This window comes from Chaetodon trifascialis, chromosome 14 (genome assembly GCF_039877785.1).
Source record: "Chaetodon trifascialis isolate fChaTrf1 chromosome 14, fChaTrf1.hap1, whole genome shotgun sequence".
NCBI classification, from domain to species: Eukaryota; Metazoa; Chordata; class Actinopteri; order Chaetodontiformes; family Chaetodontidae; genus Chaetodon; species Chaetodon trifascialis.
The window spans coordinates 23,512,888-23,537,659 of record NC_092069.1 but is presented as its reverse complement, the minus strand read 5'-3'; the positions used below and the strand labels follow the sequence as shown (position 1 = coordinate 23,537,659).

The 24,772-nt window shown below is 42.6% G+C and overlaps 3 protein-coding genes across 3 annotated transcripts; all 3 read right to left on the bottom strand.

Moving 5' to 3' along the window:
- Window positions 1–1,721: 1,721 nt before the first annotated feature.
- LOC139341795 (probable N-acetyltransferase camello) lies at window positions 1,722–4,281 on the bottom strand. Its single transcript, XM_070978470.1, has 2 exons — window positions 4,165–4,281; window positions 1,722–2,736 (listed from the first exon to the last, which is right to left on the bottom strand). Exon 2 carries the CDS (start codon window positions 2,725–2,727, stop codon window positions 2,053–2,055), a length of 675 nt encoding a protein of 224 aa, XP_070834571.1. The 5' UTR covers window positions 2,728–2,736; window positions 4,165–4,281; the 3' UTR covers window positions 1,722–2,052.
- Window positions 4,282–4,838: 557 nt separating this feature from the next.
- Window positions 4,839–15,584, bottom strand: slc39a8 (solute carrier family 39 member 8). Its single transcript, XM_070978465.1, has 8 exons — window positions 14,124–15,584; window positions 13,351–13,513; window positions 10,071–10,240; window positions 9,852–9,974; window positions 9,030–9,197; window positions 6,868–7,075; window positions 6,338–6,522; window positions 4,839–5,783 (listed from the first exon to the last, which is right to left on the bottom strand). Exons 1-8 carry the CDS (start codon window positions 14,346–14,348, stop codon window positions 5,637–5,639), a joined length of 1,389 nt encoding a protein of 462 aa, XP_070834566.1. The 5' UTR covers window positions 14,349–15,584; the 3' UTR covers window positions 4,839–5,636.
- manba (mannosidase, beta A, lysosomal) lies at window positions 15,052–24,008 on the bottom strand. The gene is made up of 17 exons (XM_070978461.1): window positions 23,676–24,008; window positions 22,946–23,040; window positions 22,758–22,863; window positions 22,495–22,668; window positions 22,207–22,330; window positions 21,811–21,980; window positions 21,486–21,596; window positions 20,750–20,901; window positions 20,424–20,541; window positions 19,800–19,886; window positions 19,450–19,617; window positions 19,150–19,368; window positions 18,832–18,996; window positions 18,104–18,248; window positions 17,846–17,988; window positions 16,912–17,169; window positions 15,052–16,671 (listed from the first exon to the last, which is right to left on the bottom strand). The coding sequence occupies exons 1-17, from the start codon at window positions 23,886–23,888 to the stop codon at window positions 16,447–16,449; spliced, it is 2,673 nt and encodes an 890-aa protein (XP_070834562.1). The 5' UTR covers window positions 23,889–24,008; the 3' UTR covers window positions 15,052–16,446.
- Window positions 24,009–24,772: the final 764 nt, after the last annotated feature.

The following is a 24,772-nucleotide window of genomic DNA, read 5'->3' as shown; positions in this document are numbered from 1 at the left end:
AATAAAAACATTTTATCGAGCTAATTTTTAAAGACACAAACAAATATATTTCTAGACAGGCGTGATAATGCATTTTAAATTCACCCACCGCAGTTCAGATGACATATGTGTGCTAAATCTTACCTGTTTGTCTGCTAAAATCCGGCTAACCGCTCAGCTTCGTCCCTGACAGGCTACATCCATCCATGGAAGTCTGACCGGACGCATCCGTCCTGAGGTGTCCGAGCTGCTGCCTGACCCGGGCCGCCTCACAGACACCGAGCAGCACGGTGATGTTAACACTGTGGCTGGCTGTAAAGATGTCAAGTACAGTACTGCATTTGTGGGAGAGCAGGTAACAGCTCACAAGGTTTAAACACAGATAGACAACGTGTGAAAAATATATTTTCTTTACAGGAGAATTTAATATATTAAGGACAGTTACTTTTTTTTAATGTCAAATATCTTCTTTTCCTGAGTAGCCATGTTTATTTTGCCATGTGAAGCACTTTTAAACTTCATTTAGGTAAGAAAATGTGTAAATAAATATTGTATTTATTATTTTATGTGTGTATGAGTGTGTGTGTGTGTGTGTGTGTGTGTGTGTGTGTGTGTGTGTGTGTGTGTGTTTTGAGGAAGGCAGGAGGGGAAATTGCTGGGGAATTTTTGTAAATTTAAAAATTCACACGCCTAAGGAAAAGTAGAAGAAATGAAAAACATTAGGGAACAAACAAGAAAACGAAAGAAAACCAAACAGACAGTGGAAGTGAAAATGTAATTCTGACCACACAGCTCGTGTATTCCCATTTGTTTTCTGTGAGGTTGTGTGTGGTTGTTTTAGCAATTGTATGTATTTCTGTAATATGAATGATGTGTCTTGTACCTTGATCACACATCTGATATGAGCTATTCACCAGATCTGTGATGATAAAAACAACCTGACAACCTCTTGTGTGCATCCTGTATGAAAAGCAGACCGCAGAGCAGAACCTCAGTGCTTCCCCATCCCACTAATGTCTGACTCACTTCCCAGCAGGCTCCTCACCCTGCAGCCACAACCTCCCTCCCGCTCTCAGACAGAAGAGGCTTGTTCCTCTTGTTTGGCTGAACAGGTGGCCGACTCTCTTTCAGGCCTGCAGCAGCACATTTGTGGTTAAGAAAGAAAAATGCAAAGCTGGAGATTCAGTTTGTGTTTAGTGTGCGCAACACATATTTAAGATAATCAGGAAAACAGTGTCCACTGACACACTGCAAACCTGGTCCCAGTATGAACAAAGTACAAATCACTCATGCGCGCCTGTTAATATGTGTAACTACTGCAAACACTCTAGTTAAGAGCAGCAGGGGATTTGCCCCCCTCAGGTCATGTTTTTGGCCGATGTGAAAAGAATGCAAAACAAGTTTGCTATTAAAGCAGCTCTTATATGATTAGATATACCATTTATATCAAACAGTTTCACAGCCACTGCTTTCTTTTTCCCAAAACTCATGAGGCCATGAGGGATTAACGCGCACTAAAAACTGAATTGGCAGCCTGTCGTGACTTAAAACTGATAACAGAAACACTGAATTTTACAATGATACAGACAAAAAAACCCTCACCATTTAATGCAGATCAGTCATGTCATGGCCGATAGCTGATCCACTTACTGAGATCAGTCTCAGGGTCGACACTAATCCGGTTTATCTGATCAGTGAATCCTTAATGGTACAACCAAAAAAAAAAAAAAACTGCCAGAAAATTCTAGGAGTGTGTTTAGTTTATTCTCCATGTTGTGAAATCATTTACAAAATTAAGTAATCAAATGACTTTCAAGAAGCTGAGTCAACACAAACATTATAACACAATGACTGCAGACATTAAAAACAGGAGAAAACAAACAAGAGAAAACATGCCCGACCTTTTTCTGCCAGTGTGTCGAATAAACAGTTCCTCATGTGGATACTGTCACCTGAGCATTCAGTTCCCTTAGCTGCAATGCATGCTGGGTAGACATGAGTATAGACACTGGGTGGACGGCACCGTTGCCCTGACATGTTACGCGGTCTTTGTGCGCTTCAGTTCAGGACCACTCAGTCCTTCTTCCCGTCTGCCTGTAAATCCAGCCTGTACTCTATCAGAGTGAAGTTCAGGATTTTGCCAACCAGCTCAGGAATGGCGAACTCTCTGAGCCTGGTGTAGCCCATGTGCTCATACAGCTTCTGAGCGTCTGTCTGCACCGTAGAGGTGTACAAGATAACTGCTGGAAAACCTCTGTCCCGAGTGAAATCGGCTACTGTCTTGCACAAAGCCTTGGCGATGCCCATCCCGCGGTGACTGCGGCGCACAGACATGCGTTTCAACTCCAAGCAGCCAGGCGAACGCGCAGCAGGGAGGCAAGCCACACAGCCGACCACCCGACCGTCGATTTCAGCCACCCAAAAGCACGAGTCCTTCTGCTGCATGTAGACCTCACTGATTTTGTTGAGGTCACTCCTGAAGGACTTGTCAATATATCTGTTGAGCATGTAGATGACAAACTGCCGGGTCCCGGCCAGGAAGAGGGTGGCGGCCAGGATGGGCAGCAGGAAGGACCTGGAGCTGGCCATGAGAGCGCAGAACAGGCACATGAGCACCATTTGGGTCAGCGGCTGTTTCAGAATGTGCATGAAGGACGAAGGCACGTGCTCACTCAGCCCATTGGTGAAGATCTCCTTCACTGTCTCGGCGTCGTCGTCTCGATACTTGCGGATCTGAATGCCGGCCATGGCTCAGCCCTGCTTTTGATAATGACAGGAGGTCAAAATGTGAGAGGTGACAAAATACTGCAAACGACTAAATAAATCAGTTTGCATGTGTATCCTCATGATTTTGTCCTTTTGTTTTGTTTTGTCTTGTGTCTTCTTTGCATCACAGTGTGCTGAAGCCTGGCCCTGTACAGCACCTCTAAACTGTAGTACATTATGTATATTGATTGTTGATACACTTTGATTAGCAATTCCATCTTAATCTGCATATGAGTGTGTACATCAAGGTCCAGTGTGCAGGATTTAGTGGCATCTAGTGGTGAGGTTGCAGAATGCAACTAGCTGAATACCGCTCACCTCACCCTCTCTTTTCAAGCATGTAGGAGAACCTACAGTGGCCATGATGAAGAACGCAAAAGACCATATACAGAGCCAGTGTCTGGTTTGTCCGTTCAGGGCTACTGTAGAGACACGGCGGTGCTACATGGTGGACTCCCTCCATAGATATAAAGAGCTCATTCTAAAGGTAACAGCAACATAACAACGCTTGTTTTGTTCACAACCCAAAGATATTCAGTTAACTGTCACAGAGGAATAAAGAAACCAGAAAAGATTCACATTTGAGAGGGTGGACTCAAACTAATCAATCAATTATCAGTTTAATAGCTGGCAGATGATCTGTTAATCATTACACCTCTGTTCTTATTGCTGTACTTTAAAGTATCCCATAATAAGTGGAATAAGTAGACCGCAAATATACAGTATAGCGCTTAAACTGTAATTTATCAATATTCAAAGGGTGTGAAAGGGCCCCGTTTTCAGGATACGACATTATTTCACTGTAAAAGTTTGTTAACTTAATACTTATTCTCTTTGACGTATGGTAGATTACTTTATGAATGTAGGTGTTTTACTCTTAATGGAGTATTCTGGTATTGAGTATTTTTACTCACTGGAACCTTTTCCATTCATGTTAGTCTTTTGTCCATATTTTCTAAACTCAGCAGTAAATCTAAAGGAGTAATAATGATTATGAGCAGCCCTGCATCGTGCAGCAGGCAGACAGACGTTCTGGAAAAGTCGATGTGCACACAAACTGACAGTAAACACACCATGAACATTAACCACTGCGGGTTTAAGTTTGACAGTAACGAATAATTCATGAACAATGACCCTCAAACGCCTCTTGATGGTCAGTTATATCGGCTATAAACAAATATCCAGATTTTCTTAATGTTAGCAAAGATATTCAAACTTGAGCCCATAATCATTCCACATGAACCAAAAATGAATATTGGGAGAATAAACATCAAATATCTCTTCAAGAATATGTTCAAAGACAAGACCACTGATTAGCTAACAGCAGCTAGCATCTGTGCTAGCCTCGCAAAGCTGCCGAGGATTTGTTCGCTTTAAATTGATTTGGAGGAATAAACGCGTTAGATAAATAGGACTTACCTGTGTTATACAGATGCTTGGCAGAGGGACAGACTGTGCTGAGCGCAGAAAAGTTACACAAGTCAAAATCGTCTCATTGATCTGTGTACACTTCCCCTACACACATACGCTGCATTCACGGCGTATCGGCAGGATGGGAAAATTATAAATCCGACCATTCCAGTTCGAGATTCCTGTTTGACTACACTCCGTCGAAATTCCCCAGGACTGATGACACTCTCTTACCTATCACGTTCAAACATTCCCAATATACTCGAATCTAAACGACAACTCATGTGAAATGTTTTTTCCCCGCTGGGCTGCTCATAATGTTAACATAATTTAAGGTATTTACGAGATGCACGATGTGCCTGAACGCAGCTCGCGCAACTTCCTGTTTACTGAGGATTGGCAGGTAATTCTTCATTGTTGGCATATAAATACGTATTTAGCGACTTCTTTAAATAAGCCTGAGGGATTTTTATTTTATTTTTTTTCAATCTAATAAATCTCTATAGCAGTGTTTCTCAACCTTTTTAGCCTATGACATTTACATATATGTGTTATGAACATCCGCTTTTTATCAACCGTTTTACAGAATCTAGTTTGAAAAAAGTAATTTGCATATGAAGAGAAGAAAGTTTAACAGGATATATAGATTTGAGGTTGAAGTTGAGGAACACAAAAGCACAAGTACATTACTGAAAAAGATTTATTTTTCAGCCATATTTAACATAATTGGAGCCATTTGCATAGATGAAAAGTTTAATTTGTAGTGGTATTTGTGTCATCTCATGTTTTTATTGCACTAATCATACAGCCACCGACAAAAGCTTTCAACATTGAAAAAAACCCTGAGGGGAAAAACTCAACAATGAATAATATAATTGATGTTGGCTACCTCTGATGTGAGAGCAAATACTACCAGATTCATGTAGTTTGAACCTGGCGACAAAGCTCATCAAAGTCCATACATTTAGAAATTTTCATTAACATCCTAACTGCTCAAAAATCAAAATACAAACTATATTCAGCAAGACAAAAAAAAAAAAATCCAAAAGAAAAACTCACAGAAGAAGCAGCGAAGGTCAAAGAGGTCAAAAAAACTCTGAGGTCAAACACTGCTGCCATGAAAGGCAAAACCAAAACACAGATTAAGTTAGATTCCACTACAGCATCAGTGAGGTGCAATGAATGGAAGATATTTCAGAATAAATGAAGACTGAAAAAATAATTTATTGTCTCCGTAAAAGAAATTTGACTACAGTTCATACATCAAATGATTGCAAAGATTTTCCCTTTTTAAATGGAGTAAATGTTTCTCTAACTTGATCGTCAAAACAGTCTATAAAAGCATTATTTGCCTTTAAACGTTTGGTTTTGTTTGTACAAAACATTCACTTTACATTCACTTTCCCGCCCAGCCAAGTGAGCCGTGAGCAGAAACAGAAGCAGCTGATGTCTTCATTTTTCTTTCCGGGCTGTGCTCCTGTCTAGCCGAGGTTGATCTGCCCGGCATACAAGGTGATCAGCAGGATGACGGCGAACCCGGTCAGCAGCCCTGCGTTCTGGATCAGGAAGAAGATGATCTTCTCAGAGGTCCGCGTCTGTTCTTGTGCTATGCTGTCCATCTCTGGAAACTGAGACAAAGAATGACAATCAGATATGTGTCTCGTGCACAATCCTTTAACACACTCTGGCCTTATTGTCCACAAAATGGGAAGAAATAGCAAACAAACAAGAAGTGTGAAAAATCCCTCTTTGCTTGCTGGAAGTGCTCACAGTTTATAGAAAATATATTGTGGCATCCTGCATATCTCACATCTCATTTCTGAGCCTTCTTTAGTAACAAAAAATGGTGAATTTTAACGTTTATTCGTTTTTCCGGCCACTTGGGGGCAGCACAACAAGCTGTAAACACAACAGTGACATGCTGCCGCTCTGGAAGGTTGATATGGCAAACATGGCAGCCAGCAGCTGCCTGTTTATACAACTAACAGGCACAGAGTAACTCTAGCATTCATTTCAAGTGTTTCTGGGCAGAGCACACTGAGTTTATCAGAGCAGGCAGCCAGAAAGTCTTTAGAGGGATCAGTTGATCAAAGAATCTGATCACCAAATAACTCTAAAAGCAGATTTGTCAAAGTAATAATGCAAAAAATGGAATATCCTCAGCTCGTGTAAACTAACTCACCATGTCAGCCAGTGCAATGTACAGAAACATTCCTCCTGCAATGGCAAAGATTGCATTGGGGGCAAAGTTGCTCCCGAGCAGGATGCCAAACACAAGTCCAACGTAGCACGTCATTGCGGACAGCAGGTTGAAGAAAATGGCTTGTGGGATGCTCATTCCAGCACTGAGCAGGATAACGAAGTCCCCTGCAGAGAGAACGAAAGACAGGCTTGAACATTATTCTAACAGTAATATTAATCCAAAAACATCTGATATAAGAGCAAAACACTGGCAGGGAGCAGTTTTCTGCAGAGTAATTTTACTTCTGATACTTTCAGTAAATCTTGCAGATAATACTTAAATACTTTCTACTTTCTAGGGAAGGACTTTTACTGAGGGTGGACGTTTACATCATGGTGCAGTTCTGCAGTCTGTCAGCAGAGGTCGATAAAGATCACAGATTCCAGAAGGTGCTTTCAGTTTGAGTGAAAACATAAAACCTGCTTTTAACCCTTTAAAGTCCAGTTAAAGAGGCTTAAAGAGCCACTCACCCAGCTCATGAGGAAACTCCTCACATATAATGGCGATGGACGTGCTGAACCCCGCCAGTATCGACACGGTGAACGAGGCGCCGATGGCGAGGCCGTCGATGAAGTTGTGCAGCGCGTCACTCAGAGTGATCATCCACGCCACCGTCTTGATGCTGGAGATGCCTCGCCCAAGCAGACAGTGGCACATGACGCCAGACACCTGCACGTCCTGGAGAGTGGCAGGACAGGTTAAAGGCACACGCCTGATGCTGCTGTTTGATTACAGCAAAGAGGAGCCATATGTAAACAAAGACATATGTGGATTTAACCACAGGAGATAACGCACAATGAAACCTCTGTGTTTAAAAACCAAAGTTCAGATCATCCAGAAAACGAAGGACAAAGTTGAACATTTTGCTGTTGGCAAAACAAACTGGAGATGTTCAGGTTTTAAATCAAGACTGGATCTGATTGCTTAAATACCAAAATCCTCATGTCGCTGCAGTGATGTACAGCGACACGAGCAAATGCTTTCAATCCTGAAAGAAGTGATGCTTGGAGCCCTGAGGCTGATCTGAGGCAAATCAGTGCTTTGAGCTAAATGCTAACATGCTTACAATGACAATGCTAACACACGTCACCAAGTGCTAGCTCTTGTTGGTCCTGAAGTCTGTATGGAGAGAGTCCTGAGACCATTCCTGATGTGATTCGGTGTTAAATAAATAAAGTTGAACTGAATCAAATACTGATGTTCGGCAGGTTTAATGTTCATAACTGTCACCATTTTATGTTAGCATGCTAGCATTGGACACAATTGTTTGTTTTCTTAAAGAAAACAAACAATCATGATATGAATCCACTGGATTTTTGTTTTGTTTTGCTGTTTAAGAATTGTGACTGAAATACTCACTTAGCCATTTTGCAGTTGAAAAATCAACTTGTCGGTGGTCTCTGGTGGAGAAACCATCGAATTATGATGCTGTTTGTCAACGATCTGAAACCTCGTTTGTGTAACTGCTGATTTATTGGTCTAACTCTGCTGAGCATGATGGGAATGTTATAAGCTTTGCAGGTATTTAGTAATAAATCAAAACATTGGACAAACTGAAACTTTGACCTGATGATGCTGCTGCATTTGGTTAATCACCAAAAGTATTACATCTCATCCCATCCACACAAAAACTCATGGTGGTGCTAGAAGTCTGCTAAGGGATTGATCCTCTGGAGACCCTGAATGTCTGTCCAACGCTCACATGGCTAAAATAAAGACATCAGGCTTTTATCAACAAAGTGTGCCCTGCTGGGACCCACGCGATGTACATTTATCTACAGGAAATGATTTCCAGGTATTAACGTGCAGCATTTGCAACGGAACTCTTCAATTACAAATATAATGGCACGAGTGTTTTTAATGGGAAACCTGAGAGCAGGCAGGCAGAAACAGCATTTGGGCCTTGGTTGAAGATACTCTGCAGCGACAAAACGCCCCCTTTTATTAGCCACGGCCGAACAAGGAGTCTTTGTGCTCACGAAAGACAATTCCAGCATTTAGCCGAACAGGAGGGAAAGGATCCGAGGCCTTCAGCTCGGCTTCACCGCTCGATCCCTCTGTGGCATGTCTGTTTGTTTAGCATTTTTGATCCCATCACAGCCACACTACTCCATAGGACGCAAGAGGTTTCCATGTTAAATATTAACAGCGGCTCTAAATGCACGGCGTCACTCATAACAGCTCAGTAAATGACTACACATGAAATATAGCAACTTTCTGGTCACGTCATCCTCTTTGGGCATATTTCAGAATATTGTTTAGGCTTGCATAGTTTCACTCTTTGCACGACACACACTGTAACCCTACGACTGATGTTTAAAATACAATCATTCACTTATCATCCATGAGGAATCCCGGTCAGGTGTGTTTGTGATAATGGACAGTGGGGGACAGCAAATCTATTACTCATTATTAGCTAAGATAAGATTTTAGGGTTTTAGGGTAGACTCTGTTTTTTACAACTCCAGATTCAGCTACTCATTAGATAAGAGATGATTGGACACAGTGCTGATTGCTGTGTATGTTAATATGACGTGTGCCTGCAGAGAGCCCATCGGTCCAAATAGGCGACCTGTTGAATTCAGCATTTGTTTTAATTACTGTTAACGATGGCGCGGCCGGGCGCCCGTACCTGAGTAGGTGACGCTCTTCCTTGTGGAAGCTCTGGGTTCGGGCTGCTCCTGTCTGTGGCGATGGTGTTCATGTTGGTCAAAACGATGGAGTCCTTTTTGTCAGGTATGTCTCCATTGTGAAGGGAGTTTTCCTGAGGCTCTGCGGGAGTGAAGTGGCTGTGGCCATGCTGAGGACGAGAGGAAAACAGGAGTGTGATGAGGAGGAGAGTGGACGTCCAACATTCGTCCAATAATCCACAGAAATGTAAGTTTGCAATACTTTATGAGCACAAAGGTGTCAAACACCGGCAGACTGCAGATATTAACAGCAAAGTTTCAAGATTTCAGAGCTCAAGTTTTCAAATTGTACCATTTATTTCTTTCAGCATCATCATTCCCAACCTGCAGAGTGAGCAAATGACACCTAACCAGTATAAACTGGTGTTACTGTGCAGCAGCGTGTGTTAGTGCACAGCTTTATTCTAATCAACTTTTTCGGCTTTACTGCCTTAAAAATTCAGCTTTCTGTGCTGATTTTAAAACCTCTCCGTTAGGTAATAAAATTAGTGCCGTCACAGTGTGGAAAGTGTAAATTCACTGAAGGTCATAATCTGTGACCTCTGTTACCCTGTGTAAAATGATTAAAGCAGAAATGATGTACGTGACTTCCTTAATGTGGATGTCATCAGGGTAGTCACTAATTAATAAACAGAGTAAGACAATAAATCAGGGTATTTACCGGCAGTTATATGACCGGAATATACTAGTATTATTCATTATCGCTCTGCAGTAAAAGAAAAGTGCTTTGCACCTAATAAACTCATGGTTATGTGTTATCTCACCTCATGATCCATCCTGAGAGCTATTTTCAGTATCTTCTCCGTGAAGAAGAGGAGGTAGAAGCCTCCAAATATTCCTACTGCCTGCTCCACATAGTTATCCGATTTGGGATCAAAACCCAGCGCCTGTGGATTAACAGGAGAATTTTAGAGGCACGTTAGTAAACGATGCACTAAAACATCTTAAAAAGAATTTCTTGACCCAGTCCAGCTCCAACAAACCTCTGGTATGAGCTGCAGGACAGCGTTGGAGAAGAGCGTCCCGATGGCCAGGCCGATGAAGTAGGTCAGCACTTTGGGGAAATAAGACTTCTTGGTGAAGGGGATCAGCAGGAGACCGAGGAGAGACGCCAAGTTGATGACAGTGACTGCCAGAAATCCATAACCCCACACTGTCAGGGCAGAAACGAGGAACAAACACTTACATACAGTGAACGCTGTGATGCTTTAGTCTGTTTTGTGGACATCTTTCACGCTTTAGGCTTGTTGATGGCTGCAGTGCGTCTGCATCCTTTCTGGGAAGTGACATCATCTAACTACAAACCAATCACGGCTCTTCCTTTCTGCCAAGTCTTCTGCTCATTAGGAACAAACTCACTGCTGAACTCTGAAACTTGAAATGGGCAAAAACAAAAAAGAATTACTGGACATGAATCAGCTCATTCAGGACATCTATCGGCAGCCATGTTTGAGTCCACTGCTACTTTTTTCGCCCTGATTTGAGTCTATGAGGCAGGACCTCCTCTCAAGCTACATTTACAATCCAAACTACTTTGCCAGTTTTAGCAGAACTAAACCCAACCATGGACTCAACCCAAACTTGAACAAAGAGGAGCTGGACATGCGAGGTGCAAGAGTAACTGCTGCCTGTAAGGCATTACTCAGGGCCACAAAGCCCCCTTAATCCAGCTCTTAGACAACCGTGAGAGAGAGCAGAAGACTGTGTTTGTGAATGTAGAGAACGGCCTGATCATGGCGAACGAGCTGAAAAGACGTGCTTCATCTCATTGTTTGGATGTTTACAGTAAAAATTCATTGTTTCATTCTCACTGCAACCCACAAACGTCTACTAGCTGTTGAACACTTAGCTCTGAGCTATGGGGCATTGTTTTTAAGCTAATTAAAAGTAGACTGGTATATGAGTAAAAATACTGCTGATTCAATAAAGATATTTGAGTGAAACCAGCCCTTTATGCAAAATGAATGTAGTGGCAGTGAAGGTTAATGTTAGCATTGGAGCTAGCGTGTTTGTGTGTGAACGATGCATGGAGAGTTGAATTAGCCTCCTAGCCAGTGAGTTAGCAAACACAACTCAATGTTTTGGAGCCACCAACGAGATGGTTTCCTTTGTGACCGGACAAAGATTTGGGAGCTGACGTTTCTCCTTCATCACAAAACGTACCAACAGCCACCTAGCTAGCCACCTACGTTAAGGTTTGGTTTTGTTGCCTTTTTGTTTCATGGTTTCACCTCCATCGTGGTACCAGACGTTTCTGCAGGAGGATTTGTAACATACACATCACTTAAAACACAGATTTTGTTATGTTTATTAGCATGTACAACCCAGAGTTCCCGAGTCCATGTAGTACTCTCCTTTAGCCAATCACGTGTTCACAAAGTGGTGAACCTCGCTCCATCCCCTATGAACGACTGAGCCTTTCCAGGATGCCCCTTTCATGCATTTCATTACCTGTTACCAATCAACCTGTTTACCTGTGGAATGATCCAAACAGGTGTTTTTGGAGCGTTCCACATCTTTCTCAGTCTGTGAAACGTGTTGCTGCATCAGATTCAGAATAAGCAGATATTTACAGAAATCAATGAAGCTGATGAGAGAAAAAATGAAATATATTGTCTTTGTGCTGTTTTAAGTTGAGTTTATGTCAAAAAGGATTAGCAAATGATCACGTTCTGTTTTATTTGCTTTACACAGCGTCCAAACTTATTTGGATTCGGGGCTGTGCCAGAGTTCCCAAACAGACGTTTAACTCAACAAAAAACACGACGCTATTTATTTGCAGAGGAGAAATTCTGTTCACGAGGCCAGAGAAGGAACAGCGTGCATCATGGACGGGCTGAACAACAGTCACAGTTGGTTGTAACTCTGTCAACAGCAGCGAGGACGAGTGTTTGACGGTGAGTCTGAGAGGTCAGCGGCGCCGTGAGTCATCCAGGATGTTGTGGAAAGATACGGTTCCTCCACAGGAGATGAATTTATATGATGGTCATGAGTGGAAGAAGATAAGCGAGAGATGGAGGTAGAGGGTGACGACCTGAGACAAAAGTCCAGATTCAAGTATGACAGCGTGACCGGGACACTTTTACATCTTGGCATTTTTATTTACAGCCCATTAATCAGAGCTGGAGTGACAGATGCTAATCTGTCCAGGTAGATTAGCAGGAAGTTAGAAATCTGATGGCACGCTAACATCCTGTTGTAGAAATATAAATTTTATCAGTTCACATTTCGCCATCTTGTGCACGGACGTAAGGGGACACGACCTTTAAACCATATCTACACAAGACGGATGTCTGACCAGCCACTTCAAGGGCCTTGAGTTTTGCTTTCTGGTGGACTGAAGGAGACTCACAGTTCATTCTCGTGCCTGGAAACAGTCAAACAACCTCACCTCGAGCTCCCTCTAACAGAAGCTCTGCAGCTTTCGATCACATCACTCGATCGTCTCCAGCACATGGAGTTGTCGTGGAATTGCAAATATTCAAATTTACATTTTTCTGAGCATTTTGAGGACCTTTTGTTCATCTTGGCTTAAAAGAGGATCTTGAAAGTTCAGCAGTTGGCAAAATGATTTCAAAATTTGTCCTTAAAATGCACAAAAAACACTGAGGTAAATACAAGTGAACGACAGAACAGATTGTGTGAAAGCTCCAGTGCGGCTACAAAATGAGATTATTTTGCCCACTAAAGCAGGATTCAGTTCTTCTTTTTCCATAGTCTAATTTCCTGATTTGATAGTCTGAGCCACCTTGTCTGAGGGTGAAAGTTATTATTATTAGCAAGAAGCATCAGGATATGTGGGATAAAATCTCTTATTAACTTCATGCAGTCACCTTTGAGATAACAGATTAATAAAACATAATAATCTAAAAACGTGTTTTCTGGCATTTGCCTTTTGTAGTGATTGACCATTTAAATGAGTCTAAAAAGAAAAGGCTGCTGCTGCTTCTGCTGCTGCTGACAGTTGACAATGAAAAGAGACGTCAGGGACAGAGAGGCGATGACCTCTGAGCGCTCTGAGGCCGGATTCAAAGCTTCGACCTCACGGCTGAGTCAAATCAAACTTCAGCCAACATGCATCCTCTGGTTTTTAGAGTGTACAAGCAAAAACTGTCTTCAAGGTCTGTCCTCCATCTACAATCGCTGCGTAATAACAAAAGGACCGCCGGACCTGATTCAAGGCAACAAACCGCCATGAACTGTGAATTATTTGACTTGTGGGGGTCTCAACAAATAAACCAACGTTAGGATGAAGCAACTCACCAGTGTAGTCGAGAGGGGGCAGAGGCGTGGAGTCGGCGTAGGGGCAGGAGGGCAGCAGCACCTGGGTCAACACAGCGGGGCAGATCTTCTCCAGATGTTCCACAGTCAGCTGGCTGACATTACTGAGCCCAAACTGGGACAAAATCTGGGCTCCAGAGGGACACTGAGGGGCAGAAAGACGCGATCAGACATCTTTTTAATGCCTTTAAATCTCTCTTTTGTCTCTAAAATCCTTTCTGCCACTTTCTCGATGTTCCTGTTTCTTGAGTCTGCCTTCTCTTATGTGCATTTTTTACCTTTTTCTGTGAAATGTGCTGTTAAGTTTTATTATTGTCATTATTGGCAGGGGATAAAACTGGAGCCATTCATGAGATTTATCATGAAATAAGCCTAATTACACTGTGAAGTAGAAAAAAGTACAGCAAAGGTTAAAAAAAAGTGGTGGAAGGCAAAATAAAGAAAAATACAAGAAAATATGCATTAAAGCACATATTTGGTCAAAATTAAGAAATAAGACCAATTATTTAACCTGCAGAGATTAAGTCAGTGAGATATAATATTAAACAGTATGTTTTTATTTTAATATTCATTACAGTGTCAATAAAGTGTATTAAATTTGTAAGTTTTTTAATGTATTTTAATAAATACTCCTCAATAAACTGGGTATGACTACATATTACACACTACAATAAATCAATTATAAGCTCATTGCATGTCGGTCAGGTCTGTCAACGATCATTGATGAGCGTAAACAGTGAAAAACAAAAACAAACCTCTTGATTAACCAGCGGATTGTCTTCAGTTATTGACTCGGGTCTTCTGTCTGAGATCAACAGCAGCAAGTTGTCCAGATCCTCCGTGGAGATGGAGCTGTTTTCACCGTAAAAGCGCAGAATATTGTCCAGGGACGCTTGTCCCGCTGCGCCAGTCACGCGTAAACTCTCACACTTGGAAATAAGCAGCAAAACGCACGCGAGGAAACCTCCAAATCTGAACATGTTTGGTTTTAAAAGTTCTTCCCTTCAGTAAATGAATCTGCTGGAAACGTTTCGATCAGCACTCAGGAGTCATGATGTCCGAGGGGTCTGCACGCAGTCCGGGATCAGATCCATGGCACGGTGGGTCCGAGCAGAAAGCGGGTTCGTCCTCCGAGTCGCTCAGCCTGATCAACTCAGTCCGGGAGCAGCAGAGTCCTCTGATGTGCCCTGAGTGATGAGCCGGGAATATAAGGTGGACCAGGTTCAAAGATCAGTCGGAAGAGGCATGAAGGGAAAAAATGGAGGTGATCGACCGCGTGCGCGCAACGTTTCAATGCTTTCTTTTGTGGCGGACTTTCTCACTTGGTATGCAACGTGCTCACACAAACACACAAACACACACTCCTCCTGGTGTGTGTGTGCGCGCGCGCGCGCAGAGGGGATCAGAGTTAAGTGATAAAAACACTCCGGATGTGTAACACAGAGTTAGTCCGTTTACAGCTGCGGCTCCGTCAGTTCAATCATGAAACAGCTGGAGGTTTTTTTAAAAAGAAAAAAAAAAAAAAAAATCATAAACATGAGTCCATGTGAGATCGTTTCAATGTTTCTGTCGCCGCCTGGTGGCCGCAGGTGGTCACTGCAGGGCAGAGACAGCAGAGAATGAGGGATGTGTTGCTGTACTTGTACTCCAGCAGATCTCACAGATTTTTACATACAAACACATGAAGAGCTTATAAAATATGATATTTATTTATTCACTGAAATGAAATGATTCATAGATCCATTTCATGATAATTACGTCTTGATGATAATGTTGAGGTTTGGACTGTTCGTTGGAGAAAACAAACCCTGTGAAGGTGTCAATTCGGGCTCTAATTGTGGCGACATTTCCCACCGTTTTCAGAATTTTTACAAGCCAAACAATCAGTCAGTTAGTGGAGAAAATAATCAGAAGATTAGTTCAAAATTAAAATAATCTTTAGTTGCAATCCTTTAAAAATGAGCTCCAGCTCGAACAGTAAAATCCTAATAATCCTAATAATCTCATATCACACAGTAAAACAGTCACATGGAACATTAAATACTTTAAGTACATTTTCTTTTACTCTGATTATGTACTAACAGTGTATGGTGTTTTATTGTTTATGGGTTTCTTATTGTTTAGTTTTGTGTACTTATTGTACACTCCCCTATCAGGTCTGTCTCCTGTGCAGCTGTAACATATCATTTCCCCCTTAAAGTCTTATCTTTATAAAAATCAGATTTTTTTTTCCTGCTTATTTTTTAAACATTGAATCAACATGGAATAAAACACTTTAATGTTCCACAAATGTATCTAAATTAAATACAAACACATTTTGGACAGTAAAATATGTAATAAAACACATCCATAATGTCAAGTTTTAGGCTTTGTGCTGTTCATTATTTCAGAAATGTGCAAAAAAAAACCAAAAAAAAAACACAAACACAAACAAAAAGAAACCAGCTTTCAGTTTTCAGTTCAGATCACGCCGTCTCTTAATAGAAAACTACTGATGAGTGCACGCAGGGATCTTAAGCTTTTAATCAACGTCACTGTCAGATGAGACAATGCTGTCGTTTAGTTTCCCTTCATTAATTAATTATCCACTGATTTAAAGGGCTAAGCTCAAGATGAGGGGGATGTAGAGGTGTTTAAGCAGGCTGACAGAAGCCAGCTCATCTCGTTCACCTTCATCAGACTTCTATTGATCGTTTGGTTCCTTTGATGGCTTTTGTGTTAATGAATGCTTCGTTTAAAGGCCCATTGTGTCCCTCAGTCTGCGGCTGAGTACAGCGCCTCAGCCCTTTGTCAGAGCTGCTAAAGCATCTCAGATCATTTTGGTCTGAATGCTGTTTTCTGAGGCTTTTCTGCTCTGATTGTTTGGCAAGAAAACAAGTTCAAGAGTTTAGAAAATTGGCAAAAAGTATCAGCTTCAGTGGAAAAACGTGTTTCTGACACTGAGGGTCAAACCTCAGCCAGGGAAAGTCTTTAAAAGACACTTTAGAAGGACGTTTAGTGGTCGACGACAAAGCAGGTTCAGGCTCTGCCTGCTTGTCCCCTCTGTAAGCCTCATCACGTCAGCCAGCTGCTCTCAGGTCAGTATACGTCCCTTAAAGATGTGACGGTGAGGGATCTGGAGAGTTCCGCCACGCTGGTGGGACGCCACGCAGTAAAACTGACCGTCTTGTTGGTGGAAACCATCAGGAAGCCGTTGGAGCTGAAGCGTCCGGGGACGTTTCCCACGTCCAGCCAGACGAAAGGAGCCACGGAGGAAGAGCGGAGGGTGACGGAGTATCCGGCCTCATCCTTCTGCACCTTGGCCTGCAGGGAAACACGCACACACACACAGCGTTTATGACGAGTGAGCGAGACACAATTAGCGGTAAGTAAATGATACATTAAAGCACCAGAGACTAACCAACAGTGTGTATATATATGTAATATATAAATAAAGCATAAATAACAATATGAAATCAGTTTATGTTACATGTATACTGTGTGTGTATACAGGTTAATGGACTGTTCCATCACTGCTTCGGTCCTGGGTTCAGGGGGTCTTACCGTGATGTTGGGTCTCTGCAGCCCCTCAGCGTCTTTGGGTGAGCACAGGAAGTGGTGGTTGGTGGGACCCCGCTGGCCGCCGCTGTCCTCCAGGTGAAAGGTGAGCAGGCAGGTGAGGCGGGTGCAGCGCCTGCACCCTGCCAGCAGGGCGGCGACTGGCTGTTTATAAATGACCACCGCGCTGCCTCCAGGGACCAGGAGCGGATCCGACTTCAGCGTGCACACCGGGTCCAGGTCAGTCCAGGAGTACACGGTCACCTGACAGACGAGAGAGCAGTTTAAACTGAATCTGTGACCATCGTTTTCCCTCTGTGCATAAAGTGAGGTATGAGCTTGAATTTATTCTGAAGCGTCTCATATTAGCAGGTTAAATCCAAAAAAACACAGTGCCGGTCTACAAAAACTCATACTCTTATTTTATATTAATTTCTTATCTGTTTTTTTCTGTTTTTGGTGGCAACACTGTGAAGTACTTTGAGCTGCATTTCTTGCATGAAAGGCCACACAAATAGAGTTTATTATTATTGTTGTATTTCAATGAATCTCTGCACTGAGAACCTGAAAAGGTGAACAGGAAGTACAAAGGGTGGAAATGAGAACAAAAGTAATGATTTGAAAGTAAAAAACAGAAGCTGGTACAGAGTTTTTCACAATAAAGGCAAGAATTACAATGAAATACCAGCTTTGTAACCCATTATTATTATTATTATTATTATTATTATTTTCTTATTATTTATTTATATTCATTCTGCTTTTACTGTCATCACAGCACACTGAAGACACTTTCAGTTGTTTGTTTGGGAGAGGACGCACTTCTGCTTTTTTCTGACGTCCAGCTGTTTGTAGTCTGGATGCACTTGTTGTGAAACGTTTGGACAAAAGCGTCTGTAAAACGAATGCAATGTAAAGACAGAGCTTACTGTTGAAAACATACCACAGCCTTGAGCTTCAGGTCGTGACTCAGGTCAGAGACAGCGTAGATCAACAGCGTGTCGTCGTCCTCAAAGCCGACAGGAAGGACGGCGGCGAAGAAGTTCTGTGCAAAATAATGCAGCATTTTCCACTTCCCACCAAACTCTGCGCCCACAGACACAAAAGGAAATGATATCTGAGTACTTAGCAACAGCGACCACTGATGTCAACAAAGAAATGATGAACAAGGCGTCTCTGTGCCGCTTAGGCGTCCACTCACCGATCGAGGACCAGGATGGCGCCTGCCAAATATCATTGAGCTGCCAGTAGAGAGCGCCCATGGTGTGACCTTTGCCCTCAATGATCTCAGTCTGACTCCGCCGGTAGAACTCAGTCTGAGCCTTCACACACTGAGCCTGCATGACCTGGATATGAACAATTTGACATTAACTGCGTAAGTACCTTCAAGACTCGACAGTTTACCTCCACCTGAAAGATGAAGGGTGAACAAAGGAGGCCATTTACGTAAGAATGGAGGTACTGCTCCTCAGCTGAGGAGGAGGTCGTCACTTATCCCCCACCGACAGAGCTGTCCTTTCATCCCTCCCCAGCAGAATTAACGACTTTCACAGTTAGCCTCATGTGACAACCTTTACGACTGTCAGCTTCACCCGAGTGCTTTCAACGACCCCACGGAGGTCAAACACCCGGGACTCCCCACCATCCACAGCTCAGAGTTCAGTCACCCTCGATTCAACCCTCCTTTAATGATGGAAAAATCCTCCATTTCTGGTGGAAAATGTCTAAATATTTCCAATATTATGTCCCTGACCACTTCCCTCAGTGTCCCAGTAAAGCGCAACAATGTGCCTTCAGTACAAGGACTCTGAAACTGAAGCAGCTAAATGGAATTCAGCCATCGTTTGTTTGATTAGCTGAAGTTCATATTCTCCACTTAAATCTACAAACTGTACACAGAGACATGAGGTGAAGGTCTGTGTGGTCCACCTGAGTGATGTAGAGAGTATCTGTGAATCTCTTCTTGGGAACTGTGGAGTTCGGCAGGTTAAAATGTAAAGCAGCCTGCTGTAACATCTGCCGGTTCCCGTCCTCGTGGTGCTGACGATGGGAAGTGAAATCGCTGTCGTAGCTCCAGTCCTCTTTCACGGAAACCTGAAACGTCACGCAGACAGAAGCTTTACACCACTGAAGATGGTGGTAGTCGTCAAAATGTATCCTTGCCCTTCAATTATTAATCTGGTGAGTATTTAAGAGGATATCTCAGATTCTGGGTACAGATCACAGCTGGAGGGTTTAATCAGTCACCGGCTGCAGAGTGGAGAAGGACGGCCAGGACTGGAAGCCGTATTCAGAGGCGAAACGCGTTCGAGGAAAAGTCCTCCAATCCCAGCAGTCCAGGGTGTAGCTGTAGAAGTGCGTGTCCCCGTAAAGAGGGTCGTAGGGGTTCGCCGCCACCCATCCCTCCTGCTCTGACTCGGCCCCGTTTGTCGGACTGGAGACGAGGAACGGGCGACTCTGGTCCTCCTGAAGGAGGGGTGAGACAGTTTCTACAGGCCAGCAATAAACCAGAACACTGCAGAATAATCGAACATTAAACACGCTCACCTGCTGAACTATCGCCCTGATGTTGTTCACGTACAGCGTCACGTAGTCTTTCAGGTACACGGGCCTCTGGGACGCTGGGATGCTGAACCAGTCCGTCGCCAGAGCGGCTTCGTTTTCATTGTTCCCGCTCCAAATGATTATGGAAGGATGAGACTTGAGGCACTGAACCTGGTGAGTGAACAAGACAGAACGGAGTAGATTTAAAGTCAGCACAGGAGTCGATGGCAGCCTAAAGGAAAGCTAAATCTCACTTTTAAACTACTCAGTCAGAGCTCAGACAAATCACAGCTGACGCCACATTTAAAGCAATTTCCCATCCCAGAATAAAGTCAAATAAACACACGGCTCACCTGCTGGATGACCTCTTCTCTTACTGTCTGGATGAAGTCGTCCTCAGTGGGATACAGAGCGCAGGCAAACATGAAGTCCTGCCAAACCTGAAGACAAAAAAACCTTTGAGCATCCACCTGTTCTGCAATATGTTCACGAGTCACGATCAAACAGGACTGCAGGCATCGTTCCTTAAGTGGTCGCACATTTCTTCAGCCAATCGGAACAGTGAAATTCTTTACATTTTTATGTGTCATGTTCTGTACAGCCACACAAAAGACTAAACTTGGATGTTACATTTCGTTACATTGTTTCGTACACTGAGTGCAGGTACAGGCTTCTCCACGAGCAGCAGTGTGAAAAGATGCTTATAACAGTCGGGAAAACCCTGATTTTTATAAATTGCATCCACATTTTGGCAACTTCTGCAACATTCTGCATTTTTTAGTTTTCGATTTGTTTTTATGCTGATGATGCTCTATGATTTCCCAGTTTATTTTGATCAAATATGGCCAACAGCTCCGGTAACTATCAGTGCAAACATTAAACAAGGTGTTCTGTGTTAAAGAGAGAACTGGCTCCATTATGACTTTAGATTTGTGTTGGTATTAACACTGACATCTCTGGAGGATGACAGGACTTACCATGATTCCCATCTCATCACAGATGCTGTAGAAAAGATCCTGCTCGTACACTCCTCCTCCCCAGACCCTGACAGCGTTCATGTTAGCGTCCACGGCCGACTGCAACAAGTTCCTCAAGCTGCAGGACGAGCAGGAGGCTTCAGCGTTAATGGAGTCATGACTGAAACAAACTCAGCAGTTAAAACGAGGTCAGAGCTCTGCGTGCCGCCTGCCCTTTGATTCACAGTGAAAAAGAGGAGAAACAGGTTTTCTTAGAGTGTCAGTGATCAGTATTCCTCCATCAGGCAGCACCGATGTGAAAAAGCAGCTTTTCAAAGCGGACTCACACAGCAGGGGTGACCTGGTCCTGGAAGGAGTGAGCTGGGATCCAGTTGGAGCCTTTGAGGAAAATTGGTTTCCCATTGATGCGGAAATAAAAGCTCAAGCCTGGAGACCCGACAACTGGCTCCTGGACAAGTTCTACTGTGCGGAAATACACCTGCAGGAGACATTTTTCATCCAGCACTAAAACGTTCATTCAACTCTCAGTCAGTTTCAGCTGTGCGGCAAATGTGACCGTCCTCAACGAAGACAAATGACACTCAATCAGGATTATCTTTAATTTGCTGTTTTATTGGCTTTCATAGATTGATTGTATGCTTTGGTGTCTGTTTACTATGACTTGGACTTTTACTGCTAAGCTGGTCTGGAAATCATCTCGGACAAAAAGTGGAGTTTTTATCCTCATTTCCTTTTTCAACCTTTCGTGTTTCTTGCCACGTGCAGCCTTGAGATTTACCAAACAAATAAACGCTGCTGGTGGAGGAGTGCACAAAACAACACTAGTATTTCACTGTTCCAGCTCCACCTTGTGATTTACATTTGTAGAACAGTTTTTACATCAAAAACCTTCACTACTGTTATTTTCCTGTACAGTTTGTGCCATATAATCACTAATAAGTCATTACTTTCATCTAAGCTGTCATGATTTCAGAGTAAAGTGGTGCAGACATGTTGCACATTAGTTCAATGCCTAAACAAAATATGGAGAACATTAACTGTTAGTATGCAGTGAACTCTCACCTTTGCTTCTGTGTTCAGGACTAAAAAGCCATCCTGAAATCCTCTGACGGCGAGTTGGTAAAAGGGCTGCTCACCATGTCCGTTAGGCCACCACAGCTTCACCTGAGTGCTCTGGAAGAAGAAGGAAATATGTCTCAAAACTCCTCCACCAGTGGCTGGAACTGATTTTTCAGAGATATTAAGGAGTTGTTGCTGAGGGCGTTACGTTTTAACACCGTTTAGTAAGACTCACAAAGCTGCAACGACACACATTTCTCAAACCGAAACTTTAACTCAACGCTGCGTCTGCGGCAGCTCCTCTTCCTGTCCGGACTGTATCCAGTACCGTGTTGATGTGTAAGGTGAAGCTGGTCTTGGTCTTTCCCGGGAGAAACTGTGTCTGGAAGGTCTGCTCTGAGTCCAGCTGAGGCATGGAGAGCGTGATCTGGCCATTTGTTGTCTGGACCACATCGACAAGCAGCTCAACCTGGACTGTCCACTGAGAGACGCTGGAGTCTGGACAGGACCGCAGGTTATACAGACAGGAAATAAAAAGAGAGAAAAACACATGTTTTCATTCTGCATTTGTACTGCATTGTACTGACGGGTGTTTCTATCATTTTGTCCACTCCAGGTAAATAAGTTAAGCCTCAGATCGTCCCTGTCTATGCTGAACACAGCTCCTTGTTTTTTATAGTTCTAACCAGGAAGAGCTCAGTGATGAAGATGAACTGCAACGTACTGAATAAAGGAACAGAGGACACCTGGATGAGCTGCAGGACGTCGAACGCCTCCAGCCGAACTCCCTTCCACAGTCCCATCGTGGGGAAAGAAGGCCCCCAGTCCCAACTGAAAGAGCTCTGCTCCTTCACCAACACAGAGAGGCTGAGTGTGAGCTGTTCATACGTCAGCTCTGTTCTGCACATTCAGGTCATTTATCACAGTGTAGACATCGGAAAGTGAGCAAGAGTCCAGCACAGACATAAAGAGGTAGGACAAACTTCTTATCTGATGACACCGACATACTTACTTTTCTGATGAAATTGACATGACACTCCCCCTTCTGGACATCTGGAGGACATTCAGGGGGAACTCTGTAGGCAGAATGAGCTGTCCTCCGCTCAGACGCATAAAGAACTGGAGACAACAAGCTAACTTTCAGCTCATTATCGCCGTCCTTCAGCACGTCCCTCACTGGGAAGTCCTTCACAGAAAAAATAAAGAAAGCAGCCAAATGAGGTGAAGAAAATGCGGACGCTGCATCGTGAACTGCTCATTTTCCTGTGGACGTACGTATCTACGAAACATGTTGTCCGTCTTCCCGACACTGATTCCATTAAGCCAAATCGATGCTACGGTGTCAACACCGTCAAAGACAAGAACAACCTTCTGTCTGGCCCTGTTGATGCAGAAAACACACAGCTGAGTCAGGAACAAGACACAGAAAATACCTTAAAAATAACAGAATTCATGGCGCTTACCTCAGGTAGGCAGACCCAGGAAAGGTGGTCGTGTATGTCCAATTGTCAAATGCAATCCACCGATAAGATGCATCGTTGAACCTGAAGTAAGGGTCCTGAAAGAAAAGGAAAACAGGATTTATTTATGTAACTCCTATCTTAGTTTACGGTTAATGGGAATAACATTCTGGAAATACAGATTTCTTTTTTTGGGGGGGGGCCTAAAAGTAATCACATTTTAATATACAGTCTCAAACACGCTGGGATCACCCAGCAAATATTGTTGTTATTTGTTATTTGTAGTCTGTAGTCTTTTCTCTCTACCTGTATGAGTTTCACAAGACCTTATTATTTCACAGGCAATCAATAGGTTCCAAAAACACCCGCAATTGCAGTTATTACTGAAGAAAACTATTCAAACAAAGTACCACTGCCATGTAGTCAATATTTAACTTTAATAAAAGTGGTGCAAAAAATATTGAAATATGTTAGTTAAGATTTCAGTACCACCTTAACTGCACCTTTACCTTTAATTGAAGTACAAGTGCAGAAGTATTAATGCACAATGCACTCGAAGTATCAAAAGTAAAGTACTCATTAGACAGCCTATGTAATATTATTATATTGTAGGTTAATATTTACTGTATTGACTGAGAGTACTTCCTGCATAAAGACATGGCTAATGCACTAAAGGGAATAGAAACCATTAAGGTGTAGCTCTATCCCGGTATACACGGATTAATTTGCCTACCTGGATGAATCCCTGCTGCTGCAGAGCTGAATGAACACATCCAGGAACCTCCGCAGGCAGCGACACAGAACCGTTGGAGTTTGACAGACTCCATTTTCCGTCCAGACTCACAGTTTGTTGCTCCGTTACTGAAGAAAATCCGGATAAAACTCCGGAAAACAAACACAACAAAACACCAAAAACACAAACGCAAATGTTCCCACTCAGAGCCATCGTTTCTGGTTTGTTGTAGCCATGGTAAGAGGCGGGAATACTCTTCAAAAGCGTATTTTCTGGGTTTGTTGTGTTTTCTCAACGGGCACTTCCGTGTTTGTCATGTGACCCCCGCGTGGCGGTCAGCCGATCACATTTGTTTCACGAGAGACGGATCTTGGCGCGAAATGGCTTGAAATTGATTTGTTAAAATGAATCTGAACTGTACAGTTCAAAGTCATCTTGTATTTTCGCTTTATTTATTGAGCAAAACAAAGATAATAGACTATTAGAAGGTAAAATCGTTTAAGGGTCAGAGGAGTAATAATAATAATTATTATTATTATTAAAAAATAATAATAATAATTCGTGGACTACAACAGGTAAGATTCTTGACATGTTCCAGACTGTGATAATAACTTTCCTTTAGCATATTGATAGCATTTACATTTTTTTTGTTTCTTCTTTTGTAAAAATTGCAGGTATTATCTCAAAACTGACATTTAAAGGGTTAAAATTATGAAAATAAATGAATGAATAATTGGTAATGGTTATCAGGACTTTTTCTCTTCAAAGAAATTAACAGTGAAAGTGGAAAATAATATTAATTTATAGTATTTTTGTATCAGTTTTACAAAGGAAAAAAAAGTGACTTCTTAAAAAATCTGACACCAAAAATGCAATAAAATCAAGCTGTTGCTAATGACTGATGTCTCCCATCCTAGCATTTAGCACAAGAACAGGTGTAGTGATTTGTTTTGGTGATTGAACAAGCAGCAAACACTTCATCTTTATAATAAAAGTGCATAATAATGTAAAAACACCATATTACCACAGAAGGGCATTAATTTATCTTTGCATTTTGCATGTCATACAGCACCAAAATGTCTGAGATGTTTTAGAAA